The 19,745-nt window shown below is 35.0% G+C and overlaps 5 protein-coding genes across 7 annotated transcripts; 4 read left to right on the top strand and 1 right to left on the bottom strand.

The window, feature by feature from the left end:
• Positions 1,235 to 5,383, top strand: LOC105161415 (thioredoxin-like protein AAED1, chloroplastic). The gene is made up of 9 exons (XM_011079089.2): positions 1,235 to 1,527; positions 2,263 to 2,404; positions 2,494 to 2,539; positions 2,771 to 2,830; positions 3,146 to 3,182; positions 3,601 to 3,680; positions 3,836 to 3,927; positions 4,574 to 4,634; positions 5,055 to 5,383. Exons 1-9 carry the CDS (start codon positions 1,308 to 1,310, stop codon positions 5,121 to 5,123), a joined length of 807 nt encoding a protein of 268 aa, XP_011077391.1. The 5' UTR covers positions 1,235 to 1,307; the 3' UTR covers positions 5,124 to 5,383.
• LOC105161414 (DNA topoisomerase 6 subunit A) lies at positions 5,611 to 7,387 on the top strand. The gene has a single exon (XM_011079088.2). It carries the CDS (start codon positions 5,830 to 5,832, stop codon positions 7,093 to 7,095), a length of 1,266 nt encoding a protein of 421 aa, XP_011077390.1. The 5' UTR covers positions 5,611 to 5,829; the 3' UTR covers positions 7,096 to 7,387.
• On the top strand, positions 8,223 to 12,792 carry LOC105161413 (zinc finger CCCH domain-containing protein 11). The gene is made up of 8 exons (XM_011079087.2): positions 8,223 to 8,695; positions 8,804 to 8,888; positions 9,162 to 9,302; positions 9,417 to 9,517; positions 10,168 to 10,356; positions 10,499 to 10,629; positions 10,734 to 10,833; positions 12,200 to 12,792. Exons 1-8 carry the CDS (start codon positions 8,525 to 8,527, stop codon positions 12,371 to 12,373), a joined length of 1,092 nt encoding a protein of 363 aa, XP_011077389.1. The 5' UTR covers positions 8,223 to 8,524; the 3' UTR covers positions 12,374 to 12,792.
• On the bottom strand, positions 12,874 to 15,161 carry LOC105161412. Its single transcript, XM_011079085.2, has 2 exons — positions 14,768 to 15,161; positions 12,874 to 13,379 (listed from the first exon to the last, which is right to left on the bottom strand). The coding sequence occupies exons 1-2, from the start codon at positions 14,907 to 14,909 to the stop codon at positions 13,111 to 13,113; spliced, it is 411 nt and encodes a 136-aa protein (XP_011077387.1). The 5' UTR covers positions 14,910 to 15,161; the 3' UTR covers positions 12,874 to 13,110.
• LOC105161411 (mediator of RNA polymerase II transcription subunit 4) lies at positions 16,594 to 19,517 on the top strand. 3 transcript variants are annotated; one of them, XM_011079084.2, is made up of 3 exons: positions 16,594 to 16,807; positions 17,083 to 17,179; positions 18,218 to 19,517. In XM_011079084.2, exon 3 carries the CDS (start codon positions 18,245 to 18,247, stop codon positions 19,427 to 19,429), a length of 1,185 nt encoding a protein of 394 aa, XP_011077386.1. In that variant the 5' UTR covers positions 16,594 to 16,807; positions 17,083 to 17,179; positions 18,218 to 18,244; the 3' UTR covers positions 19,430 to 19,517. The 3 variants fall into 3 exon arrangements, with proteins under 3 accessions (XP_011077386.1, XP_020549642.1, XP_011077385.1); XM_020693983.1 differs by having other exon boundaries at positions 16,906 to 17,179; XM_011079083.2 differs by lacking the exon at positions 17,083 to 17,179.

The raw sequence follows: 19,745 nt of genomic DNA, 5'->3' as shown, positions 1-19,745 counted from the left end.
AATTGTGGATTTTTTTTTTAAAGTTATTTTTTTAGTACAAAGTCTATAAATTCATTATGGGTGTTCCAGTACAAAATTGAATGAAATTCTTAAAAATGTTAACGGACTGAGTTAATTATTATACATACTATTGTATCTAATTCCATCAAATTCCAAAAGAATCAAAGATCGTTTTTTTTAGGGATAATTATATTTACACTCCATCACCTATTGTCTTTTATATAAACCATCTTTTGAAAAATTGCAGAAACCAACCCTAACAGCTTTTAAAACAAAGAATATCCAACCTTTAAAATAATTTTTTAAGGACAAAAATGTTCTTAAAGGTGTTTATGTAACTATCAAAAATAGAAGATGTGTCAAAGTAATATTTATAAAGATGAGTAATATGACGCCGTATATATTTTTTGTTATTTATATTAATTTTTAATTTAACTAAAAATCATTATATTAATTTTTTTTTATTGAATCTCTGCATAAAATTGCACATTTTAATAATTAAACATTAAATTGTTCCTTATTAAAATTAATAAATTTAAAAGATTATTTGGCCTCTATTTTATTTATAACTAAATCTTTACAAAAATTAAAATTAAAAATAATTTATGTATTTTTATATAAATTATATTAGAATTTATCAAATAAATAATTTATTTATTAAAAAGATATTTTAAATTATCAAATTATTTATTTTAAAAAAATTATTCCTTCTTTCCAACCAAATTGCCATGCCCACCCTAACCCTTTTAATAAATAAATAAATTTATTTTATTAATATAAAATACATAAATTATTTTTAATTTTTACTTTAATAAAATTTAATTATAAATAAAAATAGATAATAAATAATCTTTTAATTTTAACAATTTTAAATAATTTATACAAGTGTGATGATATTTTAATTTAAATATATAATCTATTAACTAATTTATTTATATATTAATTGTACAAATTGATGTTTTAATTAAGGTACAATTTTATATAAAGATTCAATAAAAAAATTATAAAATAATTTAAATTAAAATTAAAAGTTAATATAAATAACAAAAAAATATATGGAATCATATTACTGATTATCATAAATATTATTCTGCCACCTCAATTACCTTTTGATAATTTGTAAAAAAGTGAGGAGTGGAAATATAATTAGTCCAAAAAAATGCCAATTTAAGAAGATTGTAATTACCCTTATTTTTATTTTTCAAATTTCCCCTAATAAAAGATGTAAGCCACGCGTCAGCTCAACTGTGACAGACAATCCGACAGTTACCAGCCACAGCTCCACATCCTTCCCGAATTCCCTCCCAATGGCGGCTTCTCTCTGCACAACCACCGTATACGTCGTCGCCGCCGCGAGTAAGAAAATTCACGTGCACAACTCATCTAATCACGCAGTCGTAAAGTCATCGCAACAACTTTATCGCTGTCGTAAATTTCCTCTCCATCATATTCTCCATGCCAAATCCACCTTAAGAAGTTCAACCCCTAAACGGCTCATCACTCCGTCCGCCATCTCCAGCTCCGCAGGTAAGCTGCAAGTGGTTTTTCAAAAATTTTTCATCCTTGTGCATGATCTCGTTTCGGATTTGCTAATTTAATTTTGTGTTACATTTTCTATGCAATCAAGCGGAAATAATTACAAAAGTATATTTGAAAAAATATTTAGCATGCTTGTTATTTGATGTAGGAGAGTCGAGCTGGTTATGCTAAATATTTCTATTTAGCATGCTTGTTGAAATTTATGTGGAGTTCAGCTAACGGAGTTCCGGATTAGACTTAATAATGAAAATTATGTGAATTTTTTTCATTTTGGCTTTAAAATTAGTAATGTTGAGAGTTAGTGCAGACATATGTCAGGTGTTATGTTGGAAACTTCAAAAAAGAAATAAGAGCAATACATTAATTTTTTATTAAATTACATAAATGTTAGGCGGAGTACTGAAGTGGGACTTCCAATTGTAGTCATCTAGAGGACTTGATTAGGTTATCCGTTTGAGATTTCTCGTGATAATCAGGGAATATAAGAGTGAAATAGCAAATTACTGATACTGCTTCAACATACGAGTTAATGGCAAGGATGTAAGACAAAATGAACTTAAATTTCATGGGAAGTAAGTTACTAGAGAGGATTTAGTTGAGATGCTCAAAGATATCTGAATGAAAAAGCCTGCGGGAATTCTGATCTTGTTTGCATGTGTATAATAGGAAAGTCTCTCCAAGTGGATTTTATTCTTCTTAATTGTGAATGATGTTTTAAAACAGGAGCTGAGAGTTCCACCATTACTGAGGGTACCACTGACTTGTTGGACAGTGTGCTAGTGTTCAACTTGGATGGAAACGGAATTCCCATTTCTGATTTGTGGAAAGATAGGAAAGCTGTTGTTGCTTTTGCTCGCCATTTCGGGTGATTTTTTGAGCTTTGTGCTTCAGTACTTTGTTTTTAGGCATGTATCATGCACAAAATTTCACTTGTTAACCCTTTTGCTGCTGCAGATGTGTACTATGTCGAAAAAGGGCTGATTACCTTGCAGCTGAGAAGGTAAACAATGTCTGGTGATGTTATAGGTCAGTAAGGACAAAGGTAGTGAACCAAAAAATTGGAAAGGGCAGGAAAAATGAAATACATAATGTAACATTACCAAACATCAAAACATTATCCTCCCAACAGACTTGTTGATTGCCAATTCTTGCATTGCAAACCAAGTCTGGATGATTCGAACTTAATGTTTCAGCTTTTCTATTTTGACTGAAAGTTGTGCTTCTTTGACAGGACAAAATGGATGCAGCTGGTGTCGCACTTGTTTTAATTGGCCCTGGCAGTGTTGATCAGGTATATAATGATGAAACTCCTGGTTTATGGTTCTTTATGGAAAAGCACAAACAAAAAGCTCTTGAGAAGTGATATTTACTTTAATATCTATTGGTCTTCCAATTTCAGCTGTTATTCAACTAGCTGTTTCATGATTTCTTTTCTTATTCCTAACTAGTAGTTAACCTTTTGTTTTGCCCATTTTTAAAGTTGAGCAGTGTGAATTTCTATTTCCGTGATATTTCTCTTTGCTCCTTTGTCCCGTCCTATTTTCCTTTCACGTGGTTCACCACATTGAATGATGAAGGTTTATCGAACAAGTTCTTCTCATGGCAGGCAAAAGCATTCTCTGAGCAAACAAAATTTAAAGGAGGTGAGTTTTCAGATCAATTCTATATTCTATGGATTTAGCTTAATTATAGGAAATTCAAGATTTAAAATGTTACACCATGAGATCTATTGCTTATTCATTCTTTTTTCTTTTGTCATTTTATCATTGTGTCTGCTTAAAAATGGAACTCACATGTCCAAATCACTGCATAGAATCCCACTATTTGGAGTTGTTTCCATAAAATGGAAAATCTCACTTGGTACCTGTAAAGCCTTCCCTATACCATATATTAAGTAAAAGAATGGAAAAAGGAAGAAGTCTCAGAATGGACAGATTAACCAGCATAATTAGAAGATTGGTGATGGTTGCACCTCTCACTCATCTGCTGCCACTGTGTTGCAAATTCCTTCTTGTTGATATCTCATTACAACTTCTGAACAAAGCTGCTTTGTTTTTGCAGAGGTATATGCAGACCCAAGCTATTCGTCATATGAGGCACTAAAATTTGTCTCTGGTGTTTCCACCACATTTACTCCTGGGGTATGGTAATGCTCTGATTCCTGTGTTTTTGACGTATCTTCCACCATTAGGTAACAGCAAGATGAAATTATGCCCTTTATGCTGCATGCATTTGAGGTCTTTCAACTTCTTCATGCACTTTTCTAAACTTCATATTTTTTCAATCTTTTTCTCAGGCAGGTTTGAAAATAATACAAGCATATCTAGAAGGATATCGACAAGACTGGGCGCTTTCCTTTGAGAAGGATACCAGGACAAGAGGTGGCTGGTATGGTACCGTCCTAGTTCATGTGTAATTTCAGAGGAAATATTATTTGCAGACAATTCGCTTCTTTTATTTAGATTCAAACTTTGCTGGACTAGGATGCCCCTCTTATCTGAAGTAACGCATGTGAATTACTGATGGATACTGTGATGAATGTATAAGCTTCCTTATGTTGCTTCAGCAATTTTTATGATATGGGCAATGTGCTTCTGCTGGATTCAATTTTCGCGTACTAGATGCATTATCAACCAGTAGTGATAATTTCCTACATAAAGCGCTGACAAATTTGTACAAAGGTTGATTGCCTCAATTAGTGCCACTAACGTAAATGGGTCAGAAAAGAAAAGAATGCCAAGATATGAAGTGATTTGGCTGGTATTATGACATACAAGGAGCTAAACCATGAATTTTCTTTTGAAATTTATGTCCCAGGTTGTTCAATTCTACTAGAACTTTTTTTGAGTTACCTGTCTCTAAGCTATGGCACATCAGTGATAGAGCCTTTTCTCTTGCTCTCATTAATATTTATGAATTCAGTTACTGAAAAGTTGGCTGAAAACAATCTTCATGCACCTCAGACCCTAACATGATACTCTGTAAATCTTTTTGCATGTGTTCATAATCTGAATACTTGTTATTGATTTTGCAGGCAGCAAGGCGGCATCATTGTTGCAGGCCCTGGAAAAAATAACATCTCATACATCCACAAGGTTAATCCCTACTCATCCTCCATATATCCACACTGTTGCTAAGAAAACAAAATATAGATAGCTGACTCTCTCTGTTTCTTTTGAGTTCTACATCGTAATACAGGAATATACGAATCCGAATAGCATACTGAAACTCTATGATTGTATTATTTCGGAAAAAATGCAATTTAGCCCTCTGTGATATTGCAAATGTGCAAATTACCCCATATGAAATTTGTTTTTAGCAATTTACCCCTCTGTATTTGCTATTTTTTTTTTTATTAGGGAGTAATTTGCTCATTTGCTGTATCACAAGGGTTTAAATTGCATTAAACCCGTATTATTTCATTCCGGTTTATTCATATAAGTGCTTTCTTTTTCATTCTCCAGAAACTTGTTCCTGGCTAGTGATCTGTAATCTTATTTGTTTGATATACACAGGATAAAGAAGCAGGAGATGACCCAAATATAGAAGATATCCTGAAGGCCTGTTGTTCGCAAAGCAACTGATAAGTAGTTCTCACCTTGTATAGAATATTTGATTGTAATACAATATACATTTACCTAGATAAACATATCCAGAGATAGAATATGTGGTTCTTGATGTTATCAGTTAGTTGCGTCAAAAGAAAAAAGCCAAATAAGAATAAGGTGTAAGCTTTTATGAGATCCATGTTGATCCACCGCTTTTGATGCAACTGACTATGTTAAATATTTATAAATTTTTATGACATCCATGTTGATCGCATGGACATCTGCTTTCTACTGTATGTTAGCATGTGAAATTCTGTTGATATATAATTATATCCACTCGCACATGAAAAAACATTTTTCAGTTGATTCTCTATCATTGACGATAGACTATTCAAGGATGTTCAGATGAACTTATGTTAAATATTTATAAATTTTGGCATATCATAAGATTGCTTTTTTAGTTTTTATGAAATTTTCATAAATTATTAATAGGTCGAAAATTTCGAAAAATTTGTTAAGATATTGAATATAAATTAGGAATTCTAATCATCTAACTTGAGAGCCGGTAAGATGTATTCTAACAATATTTATCGAATTCTTTCCCTTGTTTTTGTTCAAAAAAAAATCAGCAGGTATCAAACGATCGGCACTAACTTCTATACATACAAGGCTAAAGCCCTAGCACATTTCCTCCCAATCGCAATTTTGCCCAACACATTCCCGCCTCTCTTACTCTCCCCAAATGGCCGACAAGAAGAAGCGCCGCCGAGCAGCCACCGACTCCGACTCCGAGTCCGACCCTCTCCAGTTCAAATCTAAACTCAAACCCGACTCCACCATCCTCCAAACACTCAAAGCCCTTAAATCCTCCGCGGCCACCTCCTCCGCCGCAAAACCCGTAACCCTTTCCGACCTCAACCTCCCCACCGCCTGCCGCGAAGTTAGCGACCTACCGCTAACCTCCGTCCAATCCTCCATCGAATCAGTTGTCCTTTCACTTGCACACTCCATCCTCTCAGGCAACGGTTTTTCCTTCTCCGTCCCCTCACGCGCCGGCGCCAATCAGCTCTACGTCCCTGAGCTCGACCGTATCGTCTTGAAAGACAAATCCTCCGCTCGACCCTTCGCCAATGTCTCCTCCGTGCGAAAAGCCACCATCACCACTCGGATTCTCCAGCTGATCCACCAGCTCTGCCTGAAAAACATCCACGTCACTAAACGTGATCTCTTTTACACTGATGTCAAGCTTTTTCAAGATCAATCTCATTCAGATGCCATATTGGATGATGTCTCTTGCATTCTCGGCTGCACGAGGTCGAGTCTCAATGTCGTCGCAGCTGAAAAGGGTGTGGTTGTGGGTAGGCTCATTTTTAGTGATAATGGTGATATGATCGATTGCACGAAAATGGGGATAGGAGGAAAGGCGATACCTCCGAATATTGATAGAGTTGGAGATATGCAGAGTGATGCATTGTTCATACTATTGGTGGAGAAGGATGCTGCATATATGAGGTTGGCTGAGGATAGGTTTTACAACAGGTTTCCCTGTATAATTGTGACGGCAAAAGGTCAGCCGGATGTGGCGACAAGGCTGTTCTTGAGGAAAATGAAGATGGAGTTGAAGCTCCCAGTGTTGGCATTAGTGGACAGTGATCCATACGGGTTGAAGATTTTGTCAGTATATGGTTGTGGGTCGAAGAATATGTCGTATGATAGTGCAAATTTGACGACCCCTGATATAAAGTGGTTGGGAGTTAGGCCTAGTGATCTGGATAAGTACAAGATCCCAGAGCAGTGTAGGTTGCCGATGACAGAGCAGGATATCAAGACTGGAAAAGATTTGTTGGAGGAGGATTTCGTGAAGAAGAATTCCGGATGGGTCGAGGAGTTGAATCTGATGGTGAAGTCAAAGCAGAAAGCTGAAATTCAGGCTTTGAGCTCATTTGGATTTCAGTATCTCACTGAGGTGTATTTGCCGCTGAAGCTGCAGCAGAAGGATTGGCTCTGAAGGCAAACTGTATCTCTGTTCCTCTTTTTTGATGCTGGTCGAGAAGTACAATTGGGAATCAGTATTGCATCTATAAGATACAAAGAGCATGAATGGATTTAGGAATCAGTCTCTGGTCTGTGGTTCCTTCACACTGTTGATGTTGAATGTAAGTTGCTCTAATATGAACTAATATAGTTCAGTCCTTTTGAGTGTGATTATAATGAAAAGTTGCTCTCACGACTATTTCTTGACAAATTCAGCATATAGTGCTATGAATTTGACTCAATGGATGCATTTGATATTTCTTTTTTCTTCGCTCTTATAACTTAGATTTGCAATAAATCAAGCAGTATAAATATGAATTTTCATTTAAAATACTTGCTTAGATCAATAAATTCAATATATTTGACCTATTAAAAACAAATATGAAGAATAATAAATATAATTTTTTCAAAACATAAATGTATACATCTAATTATACCGAATTTCAGATATCAAAACGCTCCGTCGATTGCTAGAGATCTAATCAAATCAATAAAAAAATATTTATTATTTTATAAATATACCTATACTGATATCTCAAGTTTTTGTATGTCATTTTGTTTTTAATATTATGACAAAATATTTTTCTCTTTCTTTTCTTAACTTTCAAAATTTCCACTCTGCTATACTCTCACCAATTTTTTGTGCTTCTTGTTATATTTTTCTTTTTAATAATTTCAACTTATTCACCAATTTATAGTAACAATTACTTTTTGGAATGTTCAAATAACCGTGCACATTCATCTGAGGGTGCCCTACATACTAGTATATAATAATGTGTAAAACATTTATTTCATTCTTTTTTTAAATTTTATTATAAAAAAAGTTTTAAATCTTGATTTTCTAGTTTAAATCTTTTTCAAATTAAACTGGAATCACCACAAAATTCAATAAATTTAGGACTAAAAGTATAGGTAACTTATAAAAACTACAAATAATTCATAAATTTATATGACTTTTAAAAATACTCGCTCATGATATTACCAGATGTGGTATTTGTAATTTACACAAAAATATAATACGAGAAGATGAAATTTTATAAATAAACAAACTTACGGACCCAAAATGAAGTTCGGCCTTTGGGTGTCTGAAACCGAGAAAGAAACAGATGGGCCTTGGATTCAACATTAACGGTTACGGGTTATCTATTCGCAGACCAGACCCGTTAAAATCCGCAAGGGTGACAACGTAACTCACAGAGTCCAGTAGCTTCTCGAAACCCGACTCTCCCTCAGAACCAACACATCCTCGCCCCACAACACTCGCACAGGCTTCTCTACTTCCGGCGACGCCATTTTTTCCGGCGCCAAAGCTTGTATTACAAACCTATCCCTGTAGAATTACAATCTTTTTTTTAATTGATTATCGAGTTTAAATATTCAATTCCGGAAGAAGAAAACAGAAAATGCCGCCGAAGCAGCAATCGAAAGCGGATTTGGCGAAGAAACAGAAGATAGTCGAGGACAAGACGTTCGGATTGAAGAACAAGAACAAGTCGAAAAATGTACAGAAGTACGTACAGTCCCTCAAACAATCGGTTCAGCCCAAGCCTGACCCGAGCAAACTCAATGCCCAGGTCAGACACCTATGCGATAATTGATCTTTTTATGTATTTTATATGCATATGGTTTTATTTATTGATCGATCGATTAATTCTTTTGTTGGTGAATAATTGATTTAACAGAAGAAGAAAGAGGAGGAGAAGGCAAGAGAGAAGGAGCTCAATGAGTTATTTAAAGTTGCTATAAAACAACCTAAAGTTCCTGTTGGTAAATTTCTCTGAATTATTTTCGCGGATTTTCCGATGGAAATAAAGTCGTTTGGATTATTATATAAGGTCCAATGTGATCTATACGCGTTCATGAATAAATTTTCTCACGATATGCATTCGTCCTCTTGTGAATTCAGTGTCTATATATAAGATGTTTGATTCAGTTTGTTTGTACATTTAGCATACATGAACAAACTTTTGTGGTAGATTGTTCGGTGATGTGGGGTGCATGAACGACCATATTGTAATGATTATCTTGTGTTGATTTCAGGTGTTGATCCAAAGTCAATTGTATGTGAGCATTTTAAGGTGGGACAATGTGCGAAAGGGTTTAAATGCAAGTTCTCCCATGACTTGAATGTGCAGAGGAAAGGAGAGAAGATAGATATCTACAGTGATAAGCGTGATGAAGGTTGATATTTGAAATTCTTAACAATGCTTCAAATAATTCTAATGTTTTTTACCTGTGACTTGCTCCTTCAATATTTTTTTTTCTGTTTTGAATCTTTTGCTTTGTATTTAAAAGAAAAAGAACGTGAAACAATGGAGGACTGGGACCAAGAGACATTGGAGAAGGTTGTTGCATCCAAGAGCAACGAGTACAACAAAAATAAGCCTACTGATATAGTAAGCCCTCCTTTACTCTGTTGGCTTTCTTATTAAACTATCTCAAATGTGCTAGAATTCAAACTAATTTTACCTTGTTTCTCATGACATTAAACTTTTGGGACATTGTAAATTTGTAATTGATGCACATGGATTTCATAATCTGTGCATGACAAAGACATGCTATTTTAAGATCTTGCCTTAGTAAGCAAAGTGAAAAAGAGGTTCCAACATTGTAAAAGATGCAAATCCATTATATCGCACATTTAATTCAGAACATATCAAGGTATTTGCAACGGAGAATTTTTATGTTTTGCTAGTATATAAAAAAAAGACCTGCAATTAATATCAGCCAGGCTATATGGTCTAAGTACCGCATTGTTGACATGTATGGTAAGGAGAGCTTATCCAATCAAGGGGAATGTCGATGTTAGATGAGCAAAGTTATGTAAGTTCATGTGCAAAAGTGATGTATGTTTATGAGATTGGTGAAAGGGGTTTCTTTTTCTTATTGGATTTAGGTGGCTTTGAATGTAAGCCATGTCTTATCTACTTTCTTGTTTTCAGAACCTCATTCCGTCAATGGTCTGTGACAATACTTTATTGATGTTTTATGGTTTTTCTATTTGCAATACCATATTTAGTAATTCCATGTTCTCATCATTTTGCAGGTGTGTAAATACTTTCTGGAAGCAGTGGAGAAGAAGCAGTATGGTTGGTTTTGGGTCTGCCCAAATGGTGGTAAAGACTGTCATTACAGACATGCACTTCCGCCTGGGTATGTTTTAAAGTCTCAGATGAAAGCTCTTTTAGAGGAGGAAAGTGAAAAGATACCCATAGAAGAGGAGATAGAAAACCAGGTAGTACTTACTAATGCAGCAATAACTTTTGATTTCATGTACTATTTCCTATAATATCATATTGTAGCTCTATAGTTCCTTAGCCCCCACCTCCAGACCCATATGTATATGTCATGCTAATGGTTTTAAATTCTCTTTTCAGCGTGCAAAAGTAACTTCTACAACTCCTATGACTCCAGAGTTGTTTATGCAATGGAAAAAGAGAAAGATGGAGGAGAGAGAAGCCAGTCTTGCTGCACAGAGGGCAGAGAGAGCAAAGAATGACCGCATGAGGCACGCCCACTTTTGTGAATACATGAACTCATATATAGTGATCTTACTTATATTCCCGTTGGGAGAAAGTATTGACTTAATATTTTTGCTTCCTTATGTCCCAGTGGTCGTGAGCTGTTCCTCTCAGACGCAAGCTTATTTGTTGATGATGCTGAAGCCTATGACAAATACCAAAGAGAAGAAGAACCAGACTCAGATCAAAAGGTAACTGCCTCTTCTATGTTTAGTTTTTATGCATTAAAAAGAGCTTCTCTTTTTTGCTTTAGGATGTAACAATGAGTTGATATTTACTCTCTCTGGAACATACCATGTAAAGTTCTAGTAGCATAAATGAAGAGAATGTTTTCCTAATTTGTTCCTAACACTTGTTTACGCTTGCAAACTATAACTTATTATGACATGGATGTTCTATATTTCAATTTTGTCCTTAAGCTCACATGTCTGGGATTTCATGATTGGAGACTTGCTAATTTTCTTTTGAAATTTAGGTCAAAATTTTATATCTAGGGACCATTTCTGTCATCTTGTTAAGGAATTTTCAAGATGATAAACCTTTACAGAAAGGACTACTGCTAATTATAAGAACGTACAAGTCATTAATGCTTATAAGAACTTAAATAGCTTGAGGTTGAGTAAGGCTAAAGGGGTCTTTTCAATAGCTTCCACTTTTGTGGTAATAAGTTGTAGATAAAATTGTGAGTTAAGCCATAATGAAAGTTGGCGGTGTTTGAAAACAGAAGTGATGAGTGCAAAGAAGTTGAAGTTGAAGTTGAAGTTGAAGTTGGAATATTTGGGGAAAATTACATAATATTTAAAGTTTATTTTCAACAATAAGCTGTAAGATTTATTGTAAGCAGTGGCAAACACGCCTCAAAATTGTTTTAACATTTTACGTGTGTAATATCTTTTGAGGACAATCAAGGTTCCCAACTAATCCTAAAGTCACAGAAAACCCTTGAGTTTCTAATTTTCTGCATGTAATAATTGTTTGTCAAATAAGGCTAAAGGCTTACAGATTCCAGAAAGCATACAGGCAAAAACTGGTTGTTCTGAGCAATGCCAAATGATCTCTTATGCATTTATTTGAAGAAGACTACATATCTCGAGAATTGTCTTTAGTCTGGTGATTGGTAATGATTTCTTCTTTCTGTATTTCATATTGTGATGGTTCAAAGGCATGCTACATATTCTGATTCAGGGGCCTCTACACATTTTTATAGTTCTTCCACTTAGGTACTGCAAACTGTTTTGTTCACCAAGATCAAGCATCCAAAGAGTTATTTATTTCTATTTCAGACTCAGGATCAAAACATATTTTGGCAAGGCAAAGTTGAACTAGATGATTTCATGTTGGCCTTGGATTTTTTTCCTTTTGATTAGTCATGTTGCCAAAATTATGTTTGTCAATGTTCAGGCAAATTTTGCATTTGAAAGTTCACGTGACAGAACCGTTTTGTGAGCAAAACTAAGAATACTTCATGCTTTTTGTTTTTTTGTTTTAACATCTCTTGCAATCTCATTGTACTTTTTCTATTTTCTTAGCATTTGCTGAGCATACTCGTGTATTCAGGTCAACAAAGATCCTCCAACAGATAGGCCAGGTTCTTCCACATCAACTACACATGATGCAGAAGGTATTCCTGATGATGATGATGACGATCTTGACATAGATGAACTAAATGAACTGGAAGCTAGCCTATCAAGAACAACATTACAAATCAAAGAATCAGGTGACCACGTGTGATCCTGTGTGTCACAGAGTACAGTCCAAGCGCATTTTTTGCTCGGCTCTTGACGTCGGAAAATAGGGCTTAGTTGGAGTCTCCTAGCTGAAGTGCATTGTGTGCGAGAGAGCTAGGGTTTCCTTACGCCAGGTGATACCAATAGTAAGTCTCTTATGGTCTATATCATGCTAAATCTGGTAATAGGTTGTCTTCCAATCCTAGGATTGAGCTGGAGTTCATTGGTTATTATAACTCAGCCAGAGTTTTGCACTTGATTGTTGTGCAAATTTATAGAGCAGTATCAGCCCCCATGAAACGTTAATTTGTTTCATTGAATATGTAACCCGACTCCTCTTTCCTTTCATGAATCTTGTGAGGCTGTCTCCAGATGCTTCTAAATAATTGCTAACAAAGGTAATGCATTTGAAAATTGATGTAATACAGACTACTGAAATTCTTATTCAGAGCATTTAAGAGATCACATACCCTGTATATCAACACCCATACACGACACAAAAGGTTTACAAAATGTGGGTGAAGAATGTACCCTACTGTCATCGGATGATTTCTTTACATCACAAACATTCATCATATACCAATCAAAAAAATAACAATATCGAAAAATAAGTATCATGCTGGACGACCCATTTGCTTCTGAGACGCAAAAGGAGTGAATTCCTCGTCCATTCCAATAAATAACAGCAGATTTACATGAATAGAGGTAGCAGGTGACTGGGTACAATTGTTTGGCAGAGATTCATGTAACTGGGGATAGAATTGTATACACCAAAAGAAAACTAACTATAACAATTGCTCCAGCCAGAGTGAACCTGGGGCTGGTCCATAACATGAGATTTGACCTCTCCGTTCTTTTAATGGGGTCAACCTCCTCGGAAAGTGGGAACTCGGACCGCCTAGGGTTCCAGCTCACATACTTGTTGGGAGAGAAATCTGAGAACAAGGATTTTTTTCCTTGCTTTTTGAAGCTTGACCAGGCCTTGTCCCAATCTGTTGAGAATTTATCACCTAGAAAATGACGAAGCAACATGAGCAACTAATTTCAGTAGTTTCTGTCCGAATCATGGAGAACCCCGATGTGAGTAACTTGAGGTAAAAGATAACTCAATGCATAACCCAACGCTTATGTCAAAGCTTATTTTACGAGCACACATAAGACGACGTTTATGGATGAGGTAGGGGAATTCATTGATCACTCGTGTAAATATGTCATAGTTTTGGAGGAAGTATATAATCAAAGTTGAATGATAAACATGTCATTCTTTGGCTGGCTCCTACTGCTGGCAGAAAACGCAGGAAAATTCATGAAGCAATTTGATGGGATTTCTCGACTTTCAGCAGTAAAGATCTTCTCAGACTCAATACTAAAGGGACTAGATGTTGGTTGAAGCACCTAATATGTTGAAGCAGAACAAATTTCAGGAAAAGCCACAACTAGTTCAAAAAAGAAAGGCTATTTGTCCAGGACATTGCCCAAAATCAAACATATGCAGGATTATATTATTCACCCCTTACATAGACAACTCAAAACATTCTCCAACATAAGTTGAAGCGACTTCAATTAAAAGGCCTGGAGTTACTAATACTTCATTACAGTTGGAAGTTCATACCGCCAAAACACATTAGAAATACTACCCTTGATATGTTTTAGTGCATTCATAACCATAATTTCAAGATAGTTATACTTGGGGGAAACATGTGTATCCATGAAACTGCACGAATCAAATACAATCAACCGATACATATATGCCTGCACCTAGAGAAGGAGCAGTCATTCCACATAGCTGATGCAGTAAAACTTTCCGTTATCTTCTCCCCCGCAAGTATTCACAGGCCAAAAAGACTCCCCATCACTTGATATACTAACCAACCTACTTAAGTAATTACACAAATTGACAAGAAGATCATCCTTACAATTTATCATCAAATTTAGGAAGCTTTTCGTCTAACACTTTCATCACATGGAAAACATGGCACCGTAATTCTGATCAATCCATAAACACCACAAGCATCAAGAAAATCAGGCATCAATAAATGAGATCTAGTAAAGGATCAACATTGAGAAAATTAGAAATGATCTGATGGTATTAAGCTTCCAATAATACTTGTTATCTCAGCTGCAAGAGGCTGAGGCCTAAGAAAGGCAACACAAAGAGTCTAACTCATCTCCGTAAATTGCACATGCAACCAAAGTGGTAGAACACTGTACCAGACCTGTATTATTGGAAAAATCCGAAAAATGTATATTCACACAACGCCAATCCTCCGTGCAAGGAAGCAATGAATTTCTTCGAAATTAAACCCAAAAAAACAAGTAATCGGGCACTCAAAGTCGGAATCACACATGCATGCCCGAAATATTTCCATGTAGAATTCCAAAAACGAAAAATGCTAACCTTTACTGTTATCGTTGCTGTCGCCATTTTGCTGGGGCGGTGGCCTCTTCGCACAGCAGGGTCGGAGAATTTTGTGATTTATCGATGTAAAATTCCATAAATTACGAGAATAAAGGCTTCCGATTCGAAGTCGAATATCCATGGGTATATGTTTCCTTCGATGGGATTTCAAGAATTTTCAGCCGCAAACTATTTGGTCGCGTGATTCTGAAGCATGAGACTGTTGGAGCAGCAGATTGTAGGTTCTCGCTTTGCTGAAAATGCGAGGTAACTTCAACCGATTGTTTCTTCCTCGCAACAACTTCTTCTTTTTGTGTACAATATGGCAAAAGAAAAGGCAATTTTTGTGGATGGTATGGAATCGGTATTTTTCACTTCAACTGTTGGATTATTATTTCACATCAGATGATTTCACCATTTTCTTGATTTTCAGTCTACTGATTTAAATACATGACCCTACAAATATTATTAATATTATGATAAAAGAAAAAGAGCTCACTCCTAAACTTATAAATTCTTTATAATGATTTATAAAATATTTAATAAAATAAAATACACATTTTTAGCAATTGTTTATAAGATAAAAATATATATAATAAGAGTTGAAACAAAAAAGGTATGGAATTTTCAATTCATTTTTTAAAGTATCAATAATTTTACTTATTTTTATAAAAATTAATTATAAATTTTAACATTACCAGCATATTATAAGTTTCATTATAATATTTCATCTGAAACAATTCAATTTTCTTTTTAAAAATAAGGTAATTCATATAAAATAAATTTAAATACATTTAATCAAGCACCCTCTAAATATTTACTTTTTAATAGTAAATATAAAATTAAATTAGATTTAGTTAGATAAAGAAAAAAATTGAACAACAAACGGAGTTATAAATTGGGGCTCGAGGGGTTCTGATCGTCTCTATTTATGTTGTGAAGTGGCAGACGAGTCGAGCCGGCTCACGATGCTTGATTTTGAGTTCGAGCTCAATTTTATGTATTCATAATTTCACAAGCTTTTTATATATATATATATATATTTTTTTTTTATATGTTTAATTTCATATTGAATACTTTATCAATTTTATACTCAAACTTGACCATATATTATAATTATTAATCAACACCATATATTTTATTTTAGATAATAATAAGCTATGGTACTTTTATTTATATATTTAATCTTTATACAAAAACAAGCGTAATTAACAACTTAGTAAATTCTGATATTTTTTAAAAATAATTATTTATTGTGACACATATAAATTTTATGTTATATTTTAATATATGTTTGTAATCTCTTATACTTTTTTAAATGACAAGTCCTAACAATTAATTTATAATTTTTTATATTCATTTTTTAGTTTTATATTTATATCAGGATACATAGTATGCATGACGCAATCTATTTTATTACTTATAAATTTATGTCAAACCTATGAATTAATCTAGAGATTATTACAATAATAATAATGATGATGGTTGAATAATTTTAATTATTTTATTATATATATAAAGAGATCAAGTTTAATCAATAATTTAGTAAGTTTTAGTAATTTATTAAAATAATTATTTAATATGATACATAAAATTTTATATTATATTTTAATATTTATTTATAATCTCTTATACTTTTTTAAATTGACATAATTTTAAATTGACAAGAAATAATAATTAATTTATAATTTTTTATGTCTATTTGTAAAGTTTATATTTATTTGTAATTTATTTTCAATATTATATTACTATTAAACTAATTTAAAATCTCACCAACAATTTTATTACAAAAATATACATTCTTTTTTCTCTTTCTTTCGCAACTCAAAACTCTAAATTCTAACACTCAATTTCTTTCTCACTCTTCCCATTCCTCAATTCTTACTAGTGGACCTTCACCAGTTTCTTTCTCCCAAATCTAAATCCTAAAACCCTATCCCCAAACCAACTATTGCAAGCTCCAATCCATCTACCAGCGACGAGGAAGACGATTGTTGTTGTCGGCACACGGGACACGGCCAAAAGCAAGAGCTCGAACAGGTTTGCTATTTCTTCTCATATTCTTTCTCGTATTATTGTTTTCTGTATATAATTTGTTTGTCTTTTGAATGTTTCTGAGTGTTTAAGGCTATCATTAGGAACAGTTGATGGTTATTATGGTTATGTGTGACTGAGTGGAATTCATGGACTCTTCGAATTCGTGCATTGATTTATTGTCTGTAATGAAGCGTTTGTGGAAATGGGTTGATTTTGAGTTCAATTTGTTGGGGTTTCACTTCAAGAATTTGTTAATCATTGAAAAATTTATGCTCGAGGTTTTTGGAGTTTCTTCATTTACTCCTCCGTTCGAGCTTCGAATCGCCACTACCAACGCGCCTCCATCATTTTGCGCTTTGCCCCGCTGCGATCTTGGTAAGTTTCTTTCTCTCTTTCTTGGCCTGCTCGCCCTGAGTGTACGTAGGTGAGTTATGGTGAAGAAGTTTAATTCCTTGTTTGGATTCAATAGTCGAGGCTGGTTAGGATTTAAATTTCAAATCCTCGGAAGGAACTTTCTGGATTTGGGGATTCTGCCAGTGCTGTGGAATTGTTTTGTCGATGAGGATGTGAAGTTGTTAAGCGATTATAGGATTGATTAGTAGAGTCAAGTATATACAGTTTGGAAACAAATCTCCGCATCGAGATTTGTGAAGCTGAATAGCTCCACAGTTTGTTGCAAGCTTCTCAATCTAGGTTTACATAAGGTAATTATTGTAATAAATTGAAAACTGATACTGAAGAATGAAGATTGAAAGATAAGATTAAACTTTGCTCTAACATGTCCAGATGTGCTTATTCTTTGCATCATCTTGGGTAGTATTGCTGCTATAATTTTTTTATATGACTTTGATTGTATTAGTTAAAGAGTTCTTATCATGTGATAAGATATGTGTAATCAGTTTTATAAAAATTATCAAAATACATAATAACATAAGTGAATTGAAATATTATATTTAGCTGCTAAAGTTATTTTGTTTAATATGAATTTAAATTAAAATTTTAACCTTGTCAGCTAACTCAAGATTTGGACCCTCTGGATAACTAAATATATTGCATGCGTTGGATGACAAAATGAATTCAATGAGACTGTTAATTAGTGCTGACAAATGGAAAAATTTTCAGGTTTTGCCCGTAATTATCTATAGGTATGACAATGTGGATTTTATTTTTACTTTGAGGCATACTATTTGTGCATCTAATGAAGAACTATTATCTTAATTAGGTACATAGCAGTTTTGATGAACTACAAGCATGCATTTCTTTCTCCTGGGGCTAATATGGATCTCTGTCTTTTTTGTCAAATTAGGAGAATTTTTTGCTGTTTGCTTCAGCATATACGGTAGATTTTAACATAAGGATAGATGATCCTCATGGCGTGTTTTCCATGTGTTCTTACTATTTTCCTCATGCCAGGTTACTTCTACAGGAAAGGTATTCAAAATGTTACAAAGTATTCCCCACCAAATTGTGCAATCTCCAGCCAGGCTAGGCCTGCCAAATCCCAACTCACCATCTCTTCAAAGCCCCAACCCACCTAAATTCTCCTCTCAAAACCAACAAACTAACCACTCTCATCAATCGTTGAATCAGTTGTCAACTCCAGCTGTTTCTTCAACGCTCCTCCCCCTCCTACCACCTCTTACTAGAGCTCAATCTCTTCTCCTCCAAATGGCGTCTTTGGCCTCGAAACTCTTTGAGGTCTCACCCAATCGTGCACATTGGATCAGTGCATTCCGGGGATCCCTTCCGTCCTTTTTGTCTTCCCAAACCCAGTCGTTACCACCTGCTTCGCCAGACTCATCTCCTTCTTCAGCCAAAGAAATCCTTGCCCAGTTCAATACTCTTCAGACTCAACTCTTTGAAGCTGTTGCAGAACTCCAGGAGATACTCGATCTTCAAGATGCTAAACAGAAGCTCACTCGTGAAATCCGCTCCAAAGATTCTGCTCTTCTTGCCTTTGCCAACAAGCTTAAAGAGGCTGAGAATATTCTTGACATTCTGGTTGATGATTATTCTGATTACCGCCGCCCTAAAAGAACCAAGTCAGTAAATGATGCAGAGGATGCTCCAACAACTACTGTTGCCACTCAGCTAAAATTATCAGATATTTTGTCTTATGCACATAAAATAAGCTATACAACTTTTGCACCTCCAGAATTCGGTGCTGGGCAGGCTCCTCTCCGTGGAGCACTTCCTCCCGCTCCACAAGAGGAGCAGATGCGTGCATCGCAGTTATATAATTTTGCTGATCTTGATGTTGGTTTACCTAAGCCTGCCCTGCCAGCAGAAAGCAATCCACTCGCCAATATTTCCGCAATCCAAGGCTTGCTTCCTCCAAATATTGTTGTACCATCAGGATGGAAACCTGGAATGCCTGTGGAATTGCCAAGTGATCTACCAATTCTTCCTCCACCTGGATGGAAGCCTGGTGACCCGATCACATTACCCCCATTGGATTCTCTTCCTGCTCCAGCAAGGGCCGACGAACAGCAGTTGAGGCCCGTCCCTCCTCCTGGTTTGGCAAAGGCACCGGAGCCCATACAGGTCCGGCATGTGCAGCTTGATATTGAGGACGATAGTAGTGATTACAGTAGCGATGTAGGAAGCTCTGATAGTGAAGATTGATACTCAATTTGAGCTATGTTATTGGTAACTATGTTGTGGATCAATTTGCAACATTTTATATACAATCTATTCGAATGTGATTCCCATATGTTGCCTGTTTTTCCAGTAAAGGAGGTATGTGGACAAGTGTGTCCATATGAAATGATCCATCAACAGAATGGACCAGAAAATTGTCTATCTTGTGTAATGTTTGACTGTGCATTTAAGATCTGTAATTCTTGTAGCAGAACACTAGAGTTCTTTTTCTTGCAATTTTCATCCAGAGCGACGATGCTGATAAGAGTAACTGCGTTCATGAATCCTACTTATACCATGC

This window comes from Sesamum indicum, linkage group LG5 (assembly GCF_000512975.1).
Source record: "Sesamum indicum cultivar Zhongzhi No. 13 linkage group LG5, S_indicum_v1.0, whole genome shotgun sequence".
NCBI classification, from domain to species: Eukaryota; Viridiplantae; Streptophyta; class Magnoliopsida; order Lamiales; family Pedaliaceae; genus Sesamum; species Sesamum indicum.
Note: the sequence above shows the minus strand (reverse complement) of the source record. Positions and strands in the feature narration are given on the sequence as shown.